At 31.8% G+C, this 14,679-nt stretch overlaps 2 protein-coding genes across 3 annotated transcripts; one reads left to right on the forward strand and one right to left on the reverse strand.

Moving 5' to 3' along the window:
• Positions 1-3,221: 3,221 nt before the first annotated feature.
• LOC113861466 lies at positions 3,222-6,972 on the reverse strand. The gene is made up of 3 exons (XM_027494293.1): positions 6,596-6,972; positions 4,774-6,223; positions 3,222-4,691 (listed from the first exon to the last, which is right to left on the reverse strand). Exons 1-3 carry the CDS (start codon positions 6,855-6,857, stop codon positions 4,505-4,507), a joined length of 1,899 nt encoding a protein of 632 aa, XP_027350094.1. The 5' UTR covers positions 6,858-6,972; the 3' UTR covers positions 3,222-4,504.
• Positions 6,973-9,292: 2,320 nt separating this feature from the next.
• LOC113863021 (nuclear envelope-associated protein 2-like) lies at positions 9,293-12,739 on the forward strand. 2 transcript variants are annotated; one of them, XR_003504513.1, is made up of 6 exons: positions 9,293-9,596; positions 10,037-10,321; positions 10,502-10,609; positions 11,084-11,565; positions 11,667-11,768; positions 12,321-12,458. XR_003504513.1 is itself a non-coding variant. In XM_027496392.1 (6 exons), the coding sequence occupies exons 2-6, from the start codon at positions 10,121-10,123 to the stop codon at positions 12,489-12,491; spliced, it is 1,044 nt and encodes a 347-aa protein (XP_027352193.1). In that variant the 5' UTR covers positions 9,293-9,596; positions 10,037-10,120; the 3' UTR covers positions 12,492-12,739. The 2 variants fall into 2 exon arrangements, 1 of the variants encoding a protein (XP_027352193.1); XM_027496392.1 differs by having other exon boundaries at positions 11,084-11,545; positions 12,321-12,739.
• Positions 12,740-14,679: the final 1,940 nt, after the last annotated feature.

A 14,679-nucleotide genomic window follows, 5' to 3' on the forward strand; every position in this document is an offset into this window, starting at 1 on the left:
CTTTCCCTCTTAACTCTTTTTTCCTTCAACTTCATACCTAACTCATCTTCTCCTCTTCTCATTCTCACCTCATCCAATACTTATCTTGTCCTCTTTTTTCTATACTCAACTTTTTACTTTTCTCTTTCTTTACCATCACTACTATACCACCCGCTCTTCTTATCTACATTTATTCTTAGTCCTTTCTTTTTTCTACACCCAACTTTTATATTTTCAAATACACAAAATCTGCTTAAGCTAAAATAATTTGTTTAAGTCAGAAAAAATAACTTAAGCTAATTTTGTATAAAAAAAATTTTAGAGGAAAGTGAAGAGTTAAGTATAGAGAAAAGAGGAAGAGATAAGTATTAGGTAAGGTGAGAATGAGAAAAGAAGGAGAGGAGTTAGGTATAAGGTTAAAAGAAAAGAGAGTTAAAAGAAAAAGAGAAAAGTTAAGTATAAGAGGAAAAAAAAAAGTTGAATATGAATGTTAAAAAAAGTTGAATACGAAGATTATGGAGTAAATATTAGATTTAGAAAAAAAAATCAAGTAAAAATTAAAACACTCTTTCTAAATTTTACTTAAGTTTATCATTTTTGCTTAAGCTATTTTTTGTTTAAATTTTTTTAAATTATTTATTTTATAAAAATTAATTCAAACTATTTTGTCATAATTTTAAATAAAAATAACTTATTTTTACTTAAACCGAAAAGCCCAATTTTCGTCTAAACTGAGAAAATCCGGATCCTTGAGGTAGAGCCGTGGAGGCGACTTCTTGTATTTTTCATGGTTGTAACAGAACGAACTCCAAGCTTGCAACTACAGTACAATACACATGATTTTAAAAGGTGACAATTATTTTCAGCTCACGTGACGTGCAGAAGAACATGTGACGTTATATATGACGATGATTTTGTAGGGTAAGGATTGAATTTAACAAAAGTATTCTTTAGTTTTTATTTATTTTTAATAATAATTATTATAATATATTTTAATTTTTATTAATATTTATACCTAAAGTAATAGAAACAATATTTTGCCCCCGTCTTGTTATCGTGTAATTTTATTGGACTCTCCGATGCGCGTCATTTGGCATTATTGTACCATCAGGAGAGGAGATAACCTTATGGGTGATTTCCACCGACGTTTTTGTCTCAAGGGACAAATAATTGCTGCATAGGACAAATAAATAATGGGTTGCACGGTCGTATCCGGTGACAAAATGAGTAGCCCCGTACCAAAGGTCTAGTAGGTTAGGATCTGGATCATTTCCAGTCTCCGCAAGAGTTCCTGCACCTCTAATTTTATTTTTGTTTAAACGAATTGTAATTTGCATTCCGTGGTCAACAATGACCCTTCCCTCTTCCTCTCTACATCCTTCCCAAAGTTTCAAACTTAACCATCCCCCAATAACTCAGAAGTGTTTCATGATGTCTCAACTCCAACCACCTCTCCGCATGGTGTTCTGCGGCGGTACCACGGGTAGTCATGTGTACCGGACGGTGGCCATCACGAAGGAACTGAAAACGGTGATAAATATCATACCAAAACGAGGATTTAATAAAAAAAATTAAGTATTGTCTATTTATTCTTTTATTATTAAAAAATAAGTATAGTTAAAATGACTAGATAATTTTTTCTTTTTATTTCTTTGCCTATTTAAAATTTTTTTTTTCAATTTTCCCCGTCTTTGCGAAAAAGCCACCGAAAGTAGCTTACCGACTTTAGCATATTCCAAAACCGTGGCTCTCTCACCTGCATGTCTTGAGAATCGGCAACATCTTTCTGGTTCCTCCGTTTTTCTGCAAACGAAGAGAAGGGTCTTCACGTTCCCTGTACTTGGTTCGGAGCCGTCTATGCTGTCAACAATAGCAATGGTGACTAATGCAATCACAATCATGGTGACCCCCATGATCGCTATGTTCAAATTCAAACCTTCCTCTTGTGAATCATCTGCCATCTGTCGTGATAGCTTGTGAGACCCAGATAATGCATAATAAATCATAATCAACGTAGATACTTACTGCATGCATGATGCGTCACTCTTCTTGATTTTATGTGAAAAGATCTTGCTAAGAATTAACGAGAACCCCTCGTGATTATGATGAATGATGATAACGATGGGTTTTGTGTTCCTGATCATAGACATAATTTCGGCGCCTGGGTGGTTTTCCTACCTGCACTGATAACTATATTTAGAGAAAGGGGATGGTGATAGACAGATAATATTTGAACTGGAATTCCACATTTGCACCGTTGTCTGGGACCACCAAGTATGTTTGTTCTACCCTACTCAAAACGCTTTGTATGCGTCTAACTACATACACTCATGCTCAGCAAATTTACCGGATTATGTCAACGATATCAACTATATGGTACAAAATAACCCCCCCGCCTATCTTAATCCGTTGTCATGCATTGCTATGCTATAACTGATTAAAGCAATTTATTTAAATATTGCAACAGAATTTTAAAAATGATTTAAGAAAAAAAAATGTATTTTTGTTTCCATTTTAGGCATTTGGGGTACACGTCCATCCTAACGGGGCGGCTCATTTCATTCTGGTGGCTGACTATTATGTTCGGGTATGGAAGATTTTGATAAGTTGATGCAATCGTGGGTAAGGAGAAAGAGAATATCAGTGTGTATGGTCTGAGAAATCCTTGGTTGCTTTGGTTCTTCCTGTCACTTTCACATGTACTGCGGCAACGAGGGCGAGGAGGTAAGACTTTTTATAGAGATAAGCAATTCGACAGTACCCCACTGGATAAGAGGGGTGAAATTCGGTCTTACTACAACGATTTTGTTTCTGTAAATTTAATACGAGAATGATTAAGAAATTAATAAGAAAATTAGAAATTATGATAGATACATTAATAATATTAAATGTTATAATTCCTAATAAAAATGAGAATGACTAGTGGTCATGAGTCGATATATCAATATGCTAGTCTATATCATCATTAATTTGCAAGCAACTTTGAAGTGATCTTCTCAACCTCCAACTGATGTCCTGTGAGAAAGAAGAATACATCTTGGTGCAAAACCGTAGATAAGTAAAGATGATGTAAACTACAATATCCTCATCTTCTATATATATTTTTTTATAAATATTATGACTCTTAATTTAAAAATGAAAAAAAAAATTATCTTTTCCTCCCTTCCTCTCTAAAAGCTAACACCCAAATACACCATTCTATTTATTGAACCGAACCAAATCAAGCTAATCAACGAATACGAGTAAATGTTGAACAGCTCCATAATAACAAGGGTCTATTAACATCAGTGGGCATCAGTATAATTCAACGAGTGCCGTTATTCCGAAGATTAAGAAAGTTCTATCCGATTGATCAGTAAATGAAACCATGTTCCAGTAATAAGGACTTCTAACAAGATTATTTCCAACCAAAAAACACATGTGAAAACAAGTTTCAAAAGCTGAGACCAGCATATAATTAAACAATCTATATGATACAAAGCAAATTTAAATCCGGATTATACACGCAGCTACTAACATTAAAAGGCAATAGAAAGCAGCAAAGACCAGAGACCAATATCCCACTGAATTACCGAATTCTGCACATTGAGCCAGACATCCAGAAGCCACTTCCACTTGAATAATAAAATATCAGAACTCTGTTGGCAGCATCAGAAAAAGAGATGCAATAGAATGCACTACCATTTAGTTTCTTCATCTTTTGAATCATTTTGTGAAGTCCAAAACGTGATTTTCATAGTCAAGTTCCAACATCATAAACATAGGAGTATTTATGTTGAGATAACAGATCATGAGATTCATGCAGAAATTTAAGAGCGCAGTCTCCTACAATTTTGTGCAATTTAAGTGTTCTCTGTCTAGTAGTTAAACTTCCTGTAACATTTCAAAGACAATGCCAACAACGAACAAAAGGCAACAAAACAGTTTCAGGACTCGCATTCCACAATCCAACCTGCAGAATATGATTTGGTAGATCACTTCCCGAGTGATAAACAAACAGCATCGATGATGTTTACCTAACTTGCTTGAGGGTCCATCAACTTCCGGCAAGTGTACAAAACACATATTTGGCCAATATCTCGGACACTATTTAAAATATTTAAATAAAAGGATCTAAAGTGTTCAGGCAGTTCAGCCTAATAAGGCAATCTCCAGGCAAAATATAGATCTTTAGGAAGGACACAGGAAGGGATACTAATTCCTAGATAGATCCACTGTTATGTTTAGCAGGCCATAGTAGGATCCTCAGTTACGACAACAAAATTAGTGTTTAGTATATTTCAACTTTTGTGCAAATGCTGCTCTCATTTCTTCCTCAAGAGCAGCTGAAGGCTTTAACAAAACTGTAAACACTCAAGATATTTACCGTACTACAGTTCACCATTACTACCTAATATTTGATTCAAATGGGAAAGAGAGGATTGTTCAATTAATTCCTAGCACAACTGGCTCATACTAGATTATTCATTAACTTTTGTTGTGAGATTTCTCTGGGTGACTTTCCATTGCCATAGTCAGGGTCCAGTTATGTACCAGCTACAACCCCTGAATCAGGGTTTGTCTCAGGAAGAGTAATGTTAAGTGGTTGCCAACCAGATTGATGATGCACAATCCATTTTTTATGGGTAATCAACATGTTCAATATCTGAAGGACATCACCCAAAGCAAGATCTTTAAAACACATATTCTTTATCACCATACCTGCTTCATACCTACAGGAAGAAAATAAGGACATATTAGATCACTAATACAGCTTGGAGGAAATGAAAATAAATTACAATAGAATATTCTTACTTGCACTGTGTACCCATTATTGCTGATCTTCCTGCAGGAGTTGTTATAAACTTTTGAATCTCATCCCACCTTTCTTTTGAGTGCTGCTTAGGATTACCACCTAAAGGATTTACACACTTCCAAAGTTTATCGTTCTTACCAACATACAACTGCAAAGCCCCCAAATTCTGTTTCACCACCATCTGCTGCTCAATAGCACTCTCAAGAGCCTTCTTAACATCAGTGTTGCGGTGCTTGAGATCTCCATAACGGATGCAATCAGTTATATTTGCCTCGGTTGGCATCATCTTTGCATTTTTTAGTGAGTTCAAGGCAAGTAAAACAACCCCTATAAGGCCTTGCACATATTCAGAAGGTTTAGGACATCCTGGAGAACCCCACATACCATTACTGGGAGGATTATTATTATTACCCATTGCTGCCATTGGTGAGGGTTGATACTCCGGACCATGTTGATAATCTTGGTATGATTGTTGTGTGCTACTGTTATGTACCATATGTCCATTTTGTTCATTGGTTGGTCTAACAGGAAGAGAAGAAGCATTACTACTAGGATTATGTTTCAACTCTCCATTCCGTTGTGGAACAGTACGTGGGTTATGAACACTATTAGGATATCCAGAAATGTTCAGATTACCAATATCTGGCACATTGGTAAGTGGCCCAGTAGTGAAATTGGGACCACCAGTCCTAGGTGGCACTGTTGAAGTTGCAAAATTATGGGAATTTGGAGTATACGAATTACTAGGTGCAAAAGAAGGTTGCAATGGGAAACTGTTCGATCTTAATGGCTGTGAATAAGGATTTTGTTGATTTCCCTGGAGATTAGTGTTGTTGCTCCATGACTGATCATTATTGCCACGAACAAAATTTGTAGCAGATCCACTTAGCGGAACATTTGGATTAAAGTTGCCAGGTCGATAAGAGTTTATATTATTACGATTATCTTGAAGTCCAACTGGCGGTGGATTCATGGCTCTGGGTCCATTAGGTTGACTCGGGTTTCTCCAAGTAGTTTTCCCCTGATATCTAGAATCAAATCCCCTTCCTCCTCCATTTGGAAACTTTGAATTTCCTACATGAACTTCCAAATAGGAATCCGCCTGTTGCTGTATCTGAGCGGCATTTGTGACCGGAATTTGTAAGGTGTCAGAAGATGACATGATGCTACTATTACCAAGTTGTTGCGATTCACCATTATTAGATAGCGGAGGTCCTCCTGCTAAAAGACTAGTCCAAAGCCACACGCTCTTGGCAGCTGCAACAAGAGGTGCAGATGCTTTCTGTGGTTGTGCAAGAAGAATATTATATCTCCTCATCCTCAGTTGATGGAGAGCGTTAGAGAAGTCTCGATCACCGGAAATCAATAAATAATTAGCAGGTGCAGGATTATCCACTGCCCAGAACAACATATCAACAAGAATCTTCTTGTCGCTTGCATCTTTCACGCCTATTTCGAAACACCGAAATGTCAGTTATAAAAAACATATGGAAATTTCTGAGTTTCAAACTATCCGCAACGCAACAAATTCACAATAGATTTTCTAATGTCAAAATTTTCGGCAATTCCTCATGACACACTTAACCGATAAGATTTGATTCAAAATTCAGTGATAACATAACTTCTATCCAATAAACAGCATACTTACACAGTTCATGCACGAGTGTAGACACGGTGTTGCAAAAGGAATCAATCGGTGAAAGGAACTAACTAACTAACTAACTAGCTAAAAATAAGAGAACAGCAATGAAGCAACCTAAATCGAGGCAACAGAATCTGAAAAGGCATAAGCAAAAGTTCGAAATATGAAGAATTACCGACCAGCAGGGACATGGTTGAGGGAGATTCCGGTGCTGGAGAGCGCGTGCTGCACAGACGCAGGGATGCGAGTGGTGTCGCCGTAGGCGGAGATGGAAACGGGGCCACAGTAGTTCATGCGAACCAGTGCGGAACTTATGTTCTGAGCGATCGCGTGAGGATCCGAACCCTTAGGCACGTGGCAGTTTTCTATGTCCCACCACACCGATATCTTCGCCGTCGTGTACTGCAGCTCCGCGGTCGCCGTCGCTCCATCTCCGCCCATCGCCGATCTCGACTCCTCAACAATTTCACGATCTTCACCTAATTTCAAAAGAAACGACACCAACCACTGCGATTCAAAGAAGAACAAGAAGAAAGTACTTGGCTGGGTCTACACTCTCGGTTTATATGGTTAGTGGAAAATTAGAAAATGAGAAAAGAAGATGCTGCGCATTGACCGATTTGCCCCTTTTACGTAGTTCTTGGTGGGTGGAGTCCACACCCAGTCAGCTATTTGGTCTCCGGGTCGGGTAACCACGTGCCCGTTTCTGTTTGGGTCATGGGTTGCTTTTTGGGGATAACATTCCTTTTCCAATGTTTGGGTGAATGAATATTTATTTGTCGTAGGGAGTAAGTAGTAGAATTGGAATATAAGATGGTGTGCTACAAATGAAGTTAAATTTAAATGTAGAATATGTTACTAATATGAGCTCATGTTCATCGATTCCTATTCCTATTCGTATGGAAAGGTTTGATTCCTTTCCTGCCCTTTGCCTACTAACTTCCAGTTTTTGTTGGATTTGTTTTGTGCTTTGCGTGCGTCATTTCCTTCACCCTCCTCTATAATCGTGCTTCCCGCCTTTGTTTTAATATATTTTTAAGAAAAAAGTAGTTTATTGTAGTCAAATTGAATTTAAATACTTTATAAATATAATTTATTTTAAATTAATATTAATAAATAGTTTATTGTAAGTTACAATATTAGGATTTGAGTTTTCTTTTGTATAGCTTCGATGTTTTCAATAAGACCTGTATTATAAGTATATTACAATATACATGTAATAAAAACATCTACTGAATTATAACAATAGCAATGTAGTTAATAATTACCAACTATAATACTTACTCAACTCACTAAACCAAAATTAATATTTAGTCAGTATTTTATTTATTTAAAATATAAATACAAAACAATATATCTATTATATTTTAAATAAGTGAGATACGTGAATAAATATTGGTTATAACTATAAAGGGCACCCATAAAAGGAAGGATATCGAATAAATTTATTAGTTTTTGTCAAAAAAAAGTCAACTTGACATTTATTCTAAAAATGCATATATTAATTTAATTTTTTTTTTATGTTCTTGAATAACATTATAAAAACATATTAGACAAAGAAAGATGTATTTTTTTAATTAAATTGTCAGAGTAACTGATGCCCTAAAGGCACTCATTAATGAATCAATTAGGATCGGGTCAACCCGCTCCAGTCTGCCAAAAGTCTATCTAATAACAAGTTAGTCTAAGTTTGATCCGTTTAAAAAATGTGCTAGTTTTTTTAGCCTATTTCGTTTAAGAGTGGGTTAACAAGCATAGATCAACCTATCAAAAACTCAAAAATAAAATAAAAAATTAATGGGTTATTGAATTAATGAGCTAACCCATAAAAAATTAACCAAAAAATAAAAAAATAATAATAAATAATAAAAATATTTAAAAAATATTTTTATAGTAATAAAAATTAATATTTATTTATTTTTATTTTTTTTAATAAATTTTGAACTTGGACTAACCTGCTATTACCTGCATTTTAGCAAGTTAAAATGGAACAAACTAAGCGAGTCAATGAATCTTTAACATTTAACCCAACCTATTAATTTTAGTGGGTTAGGCAAGCCGGCGGTTGCTAATTTTTTATCCTTGGAATCAATACATAATTGCATACAAAATGTGAGAATGAGTGCATTGTTATGTTTTTTCAATAAACTATATTTACCTTTTATGCTTTAAATAATATTCTTAAATAAAACTAACAAAATCAGTTACGTGCATTTGGATTTGGACTAGTGTGAGCGGTGACTTTTAGAGGAAAAAAAAGAGAGTCAAATCCAATTTGAGTTTCTAAAAATGATGTTAAAACCCAACAAATCATTTTTTTTAGCTTTATTTTTAAAGTACTGTCTTTTTTTTATCTTAATTAGAGCTTATAAAATAGATTTATCTAATTGATTAGTCCAAATTGGTTGATAAAAATGTAAGATATAGACTTGACAATTTGAGTTTAAATAAAATGCAGAATTTTGTTTTTTTTGCTGGATTCAAAATGAGTTAAGCTCCTGAAAATCTAAAAAAAACTTAAGTTTTACTCATTTTGTAGATTATTTTTACAAGTTTAAATTAGATTTAAGTTTTTTTAGTTTGAACCCCTTAAGTCCATTATCCACCATAAGCTAACTTGAATGAGTCAGTTAATTTGTTTTGACAACTCTAATTTTAATTAGTAAAATTTACACTCAAAATAAAGCATCTTTATTTAATAAAAATTATATATTTTTTCTTGATGAAGATAGAAATTATTGATTTTGTGCAAGTGTACATAGGAAGACCCCACACATCGATCCATATGTGTAGCACAATGCCGTGCCAGGGTATCCCAGTTGTAGCTTCGGGATCTGTCCTGTTGCCAAACCCAAGGTTCGGATGGCCAAAATCACTTGTTTCACGCGTGAAGCTACTCTATGCTTATGATATTTTATTTTTGTTAATATTTGTAATATATATTTATAGAACTTCCACAAAATAATATGATATGAAAAACCACTCAAAATATTTTTATTCTCTTATTTTTCTTCAGTATTAAATTATTGTACTGAAATTACGGCTACTTTTGATTCTGCTCAGTGATGATACTGCATATACTCATTTCAATAATAGCAGTGCGAGAACAAAGCTGAACCAAAGCAAAGCACCTGTGACTGTGAGGCTACCACTCAAAATGAAAAATGAGATCACAAAATGGTACGCTACCTCTATCCCCTGTTTCGTGTTTTCTTGGATTAGCTCTTCAATTTTCTGAGTTGCAGTAGCAGGTTAATCAAGGATATGGGCATTTTGAAGTCTACTTAAAAGTATTAACTTCTGCTTCTTATCAATAATGCTGGAGGGAATAACCGAAGCTCTTGGTGCCATAAAAGAAATTGGCAAAATTTTCTTGGAGTTAGTAATATTTTAGGACAGAATATTACTTTGAATTTGCCTCCCGTGATCTATTTTTGGAGAAAACTATGTTCTAGGAGTACTTAATAAAAATCTATATTCCGTAAATTTTTATGAAAATTATAACACATTTAATTAATTTTATATATATATATATATATACATCATGATGTATTGCGTAAATAAAAAAAAAATAAAATCGTAATACTAATAGTTACAAAATGCTGATCTCTTGTTGATAGAAATTAGTTTAGCGTAGATACACTCCGTCCGTGATTACCTAAGAAGTAGACAAGGGCATCTTTGGATGAAAACTTGTAATTCCGATGTCAATTTTGGAGAAACCGTCTCAATTCTCATCTTCATCCATAGCACCTCAAGATGTTGATCCATTGTTAAAGGATTTAGATGAGAAAAAGCTGAATTTTAGGCGTAATGTGTTGTCATTAGCGGCAGAGTTGAAGGAGGTTCGTGGGCGACTTGCATCCAAAGAGCAATCATATGCTAAAGAAAGCCAAACAAGACTGGTAAATATTTTCTTCTCGTTTTAGGCTGTTTCTCTCTCATTTTTTAAACCAATGCAGATACACCATTTTGCAACCTTGATGTCAATGGTTTCTACTCTTTTTAATCTGTGTTTGTGGGGTCAGGGATTAGAAAATTCATTGGTTTTAATCGGTCAATAAATGCATATATTTTTTTCAAAGGAAGTAGAGTTAAAAGCCAAGCAGATGGAAGTGAAGATTGGTATATTGCAGAAGGAACTAGAAGACAAAAATGAAAAGCTTCAGGCTTCAATCTCTTCTACTGTGAAGGTCTGAATTTTGTTTTTTTATTTATTATTATTATTATTAAATTGTGTTCTGATCAAAAGCATTGTTAATTATGGGTTATTAGAAGCAATATTATTATTTGAACCTCTTCTGCAGAAGGAAAAGCATTATTATTATCTTTTTGTCAAGACAAAATTAGTAATATTTTAATTATATAATATCCATTATTGTTTTGCAAGGCTGATATAAATAATTTTCTTTCAACGTGCATAAACTCTAAAAGGATGAATATCAGATTAGATTTCATCGTCAACCCGTTGATTTTAACTAAATGTAAGGATAAGGAATTAATCACTATGATCAAGTGACTTTTCCTATGCAGGAATTAATGCAATATATTGCATTTTGTCTTCAGTGATTAGACATGATCAATTGCAGCATGCATGCTTCACATAGGTGCTGTCAGAGTAATACGTGTGTTGTTGACTGATGAGCATATTTGAATTCTTGATGCAGGATCTGAAGGAGTTGGATGATCTTAGAACACAGCTTTCAGCAACTAAAGCAAGTGCAGATGCAAGTGCTGCATCAGCTCAATCAGCACAGCTCCTATGTTTTGAACTTCAAAAAGAGTTGGATGAGAAAAACAGTTCAATGAGAAAGCATGAGGGTTGTATCATTAGGCTGGTAGAGCAAGTAAATAATCTACAGAAAGATCTTCTGGCAAGGGAATCTTCACAAAAGCAAATAAAAGATGAAGTCCTCAGAATTCAGCATGATATTATGGAAGCACTTGCAAAAGCCACAGTGAACAAGGATTTTACACTGACGACAATATTAGATGAGATTTCTCCAAAGAATTTTGAGAAGATGAAGAAGATTCTGGTTGTTAAGGATGAAGAAATATCAAAACTGAATGATGATATTGTGGTTACGTCTTCCCATTGGGAGCTCAAGACAAAGGAATTAGAGTCACAAGTAAAGCCTTATTTGCCTGTGTAATTAGTCATTCAGTTATTTAGTGCTTTCTTTTCTTTTCGAGGTTTGTGGCTTATCACTTATGTATTTAAGGGCATTAATAATATGGCTTTTAAAACAGTTGGAGAAACAGCGGCATAAGGACCAAGAGCTCAAAAAGAGGGTGTTGAAGTTGGAATTTTGTCTTCAGGAAGCTCGTTCTCAGACGCGGAAGCTCCAAAGAGTTAAACAAATCCATCTTTTTTAGCATTTTGTCATTTACAATACTCATATTGCCATTGTTGTTTACGGGCTATATTGGTTGGGAAATTTTTCTATTGAGACAATTTGTGTATACTAATCTAATAAAAAGTTGATACACAGTTATTGTTCATTAATGAAATACATAACAAATTAGTTCATATGAACTGCTTATTATTTATTTAATGAACAATAATGATGTATCGGTTTTATTTATTGGTTTGGTGTACTCAATTTATATATACTAATCATATATAAGAATATATTCCACTAGTGTTGCCTTTTAAAAAAAAATCAATTGCTTTGGTTGTTTTTGAATCAGAATTTGCATTGAATTGTGAAACATGATTACAAACGTGGTTTGGTTTTTCATCTACTACTTGGCCCTTATTTATGAGTTCTCAAGATTGGTTTATTGTCCTATTGCCAATAATGCAACCATTTACTTCTATAATGTAACACTGCTTGCATAGGCAATTTACTAGTTATAAATCACACGTCTCTTTAATTATATGGGTTTGTGAACCGCATGCAGATGGGAGATCGAAAGGATAAAGCTATTAAAGAACTGAGAGATCAATTAGCAACAAAGCAGCAAAGCAGGGTTGAGCGTGCAGAAAAACAAAATAACTTTTGGGGAACCTCTGGATTCAAAATTGTGATCTCTATGTCCATGCTGATCCTGATGATATTTTCAAAACGATGAAACCTAACCTTAACCTAGGAGTTTTTTCAAGGATTCTAGAGAAGTGGCACAAGTCATTTTTGCTTTGTATAAATGCACCTTTAGAGAGAATATAACTTTATGAGATCACAAACGCATTTTTGCCGTGTTGTCTGAAGCTTACGTTGCAATATCAGGTCACATATAGTTACCATTAAAAAAAGACACATCATTGCATTGTTACTAGTGAAAGAACCTGAATGTTAGCTGAGGCTAATTTGTAAATTTGCCCACGAAGGATGATTTATGGCTTTTAAGATGGAGGAAAGAGTAAAGAAAGTGGAAAAAATGTATTTTTTTACAACTTTTTTAATTCTCCATATGCTAGAATCTTTGGTGGACTCATTGCACATAGGGATGGAAACAGGCCAGGTCAAGACAAGCTTTACTCTAAACAGGTCTGCCTTGTAACATAATTATTAGGCCCAAGCCTGGCCTGTTACCTATTAAAGGCTTTATTTTAGGCCTGGTCTGGCCTGTTTAAGTGGCCTGAAGCCTGTTAAAAAAAAATTAATATTAATAAAAATATAAATATTTTATTATTAAATTAGTTTATACATTTTTTTAATTTCTATCTATGTTCTTAATAATTATTAAATAATTATAATAATATTTATATAATTTTATAAATAATTTTTAAAATATTATTTAAGTATTAATTATAAATATTTTATATTAATAAAATTTATATTTATATTTTTTATTTATTTTTTAAATTATATAAATAGTAAATATTTTAGTTTTATTTTAGAAACATATTTTGTTTATTTAAAAACATCTTATATTCAACAAATAAAGTTATAGTAAATACATAAAATTGATAAAAAAAAAATAACATTCACACAGTTTGTTAAATTAATTAAAAAAAATTATATATTTTAAATAAATAAATTTAAACTTACTGCAATATATATATATATATATATATATATATATATATATAATGACAATAATAATAACTATTAAATTAAAAAAATAATTACAAAAAATAACACTTATAAAATTTATTGAATCAGCTAAAAAAATTATTATATTTTAAAAAGTAAATAAATATTGTCATTATAAAAATTGTAGATGATAAATACTTATATTATAAAATTCATAGATGAAGAAAAATAACATATGAGCATAAGAAGAATTATTAAAATTTATATTTAAATTAAAATAACTTATATTTCTAAATTTTTATCTTAATTAAAAAATATGTGATAAAACTTAATATAAAAATTTAAACTTAATGTACTATATATATAAAATGAAAACAATAATAACTATTAAATTAAAAAAATAATTACAAAATATTTAATTTTATTTGTCTCATTAATTTGTTATTTTAAATTAACAAATAAATGTAAAATTAACTACACTATAATATTAATGTAATATAAAAAATATTACTGATACAATAAATTAAAACACATACTTATAAATTACATATAAATTGATAAATTGACTAATAATTTAATTAAAACATGTGCAAGTTATAAAAATATATATTATTATATAATTTATATATATATATATTATAATAAGTTTTTTATTTTATTTTGTTATTATTTTTTTTATTAATTTTTACTTTCAAATAAAATATAATTCAGATTTAAGCAATCTCTATTTATTATAAATAAAAAAAATTATAACATAATATATTAATATAATAATTAAATTAATAATAATAAAATTAAAAGTATAAAAAATATATTAATATAATTTTATTATTTTATTTTTAAATTTTATTTCGTTTAATTTTAATTTCGTCTTATTCCTGTTCAAAGACTTAACTATTTTTTAAATTGTTTAAATATAATAATTTATTATTAAATAAATTTATTATTTAAAAAGTGTAATCATGTATAAATATTTTTAATTTTTAATATAATATAATTTTTGTTTATTATAATTATAAATAAATAAAATTATAACATAATATATTAATTTAATAATAACAGAATTAAGAATATAAAAATATATTATGAAATAACTTTATTATTTAAATATATTTTAATAGTTCTATTTTTAAATTATATATATATATATATATATATATATATATTATATATATATATATATATATATATATATATTTATACAGGCCGGCATGTCAAGCTTTATAAACAGCTCAAGTCTGACTTGTTTACTTAAACAGGCTTTAAAAAAGGTCTGAGTCTGA

Source organism: Abrus precatorius, unplaced genomic scaffold (genome assembly GCF_003935025.1).
Source record: "Abrus precatorius isolate BTA unplaced genomic scaffold, Abrus_2018 Scaffold3, whole genome shotgun sequence".
Classification (NCBI taxonomy): Eukaryota; Viridiplantae; Streptophyta; class Magnoliopsida; order Fabales; family Fabaceae; genus Abrus; species Abrus precatorius.

Bases quoted from the DNA above. Each gene is read 5' to 3' on its own strand.
- LOC113863021 (XM_027496392.1), top strand. From the start codon at position 10,121: ATGTCAATTTTGGAGAAACCGTCTCAATTCTCATCTTCATCCATAGCA. The intron at 10,322-10,501 runs GTAAATATTTTC...TTTTTTTCAAAG, and splicing joins AAGAAAGCCAAACAAGACTG to GAAGTAGAGTTAAAAGCCAA. The intron at 11,546-11,666 runs GTAAAGCCTTAT...CTTTTAAAACAG, and splicing joins CAAAGGAATTAGAGTCACAA to TTGGAGAAACAGCGGCATAA.
- LOC113861466 (XM_027494293.1), bottom strand. From the start codon at position 6,857: ATGGGCGGAGATGGAGCGACGGCGACCGCGGAGCTGCAGTACACGACG. The intron at 6,224-6,595 runs GTCGGTAATTCT...GTTTCGAAATAG, and splicing joins CCTCAACCATGTCCCTGCTG to GCGTGAAAGATGCAAGCGAC. The intron at 4,692-4,773 runs GTAAGAATATTC...TTCTTCCTGTAG, and splicing joins ATAATGGGTACACAGTGCAA to GTATGAAGCAGGTATGGTGA.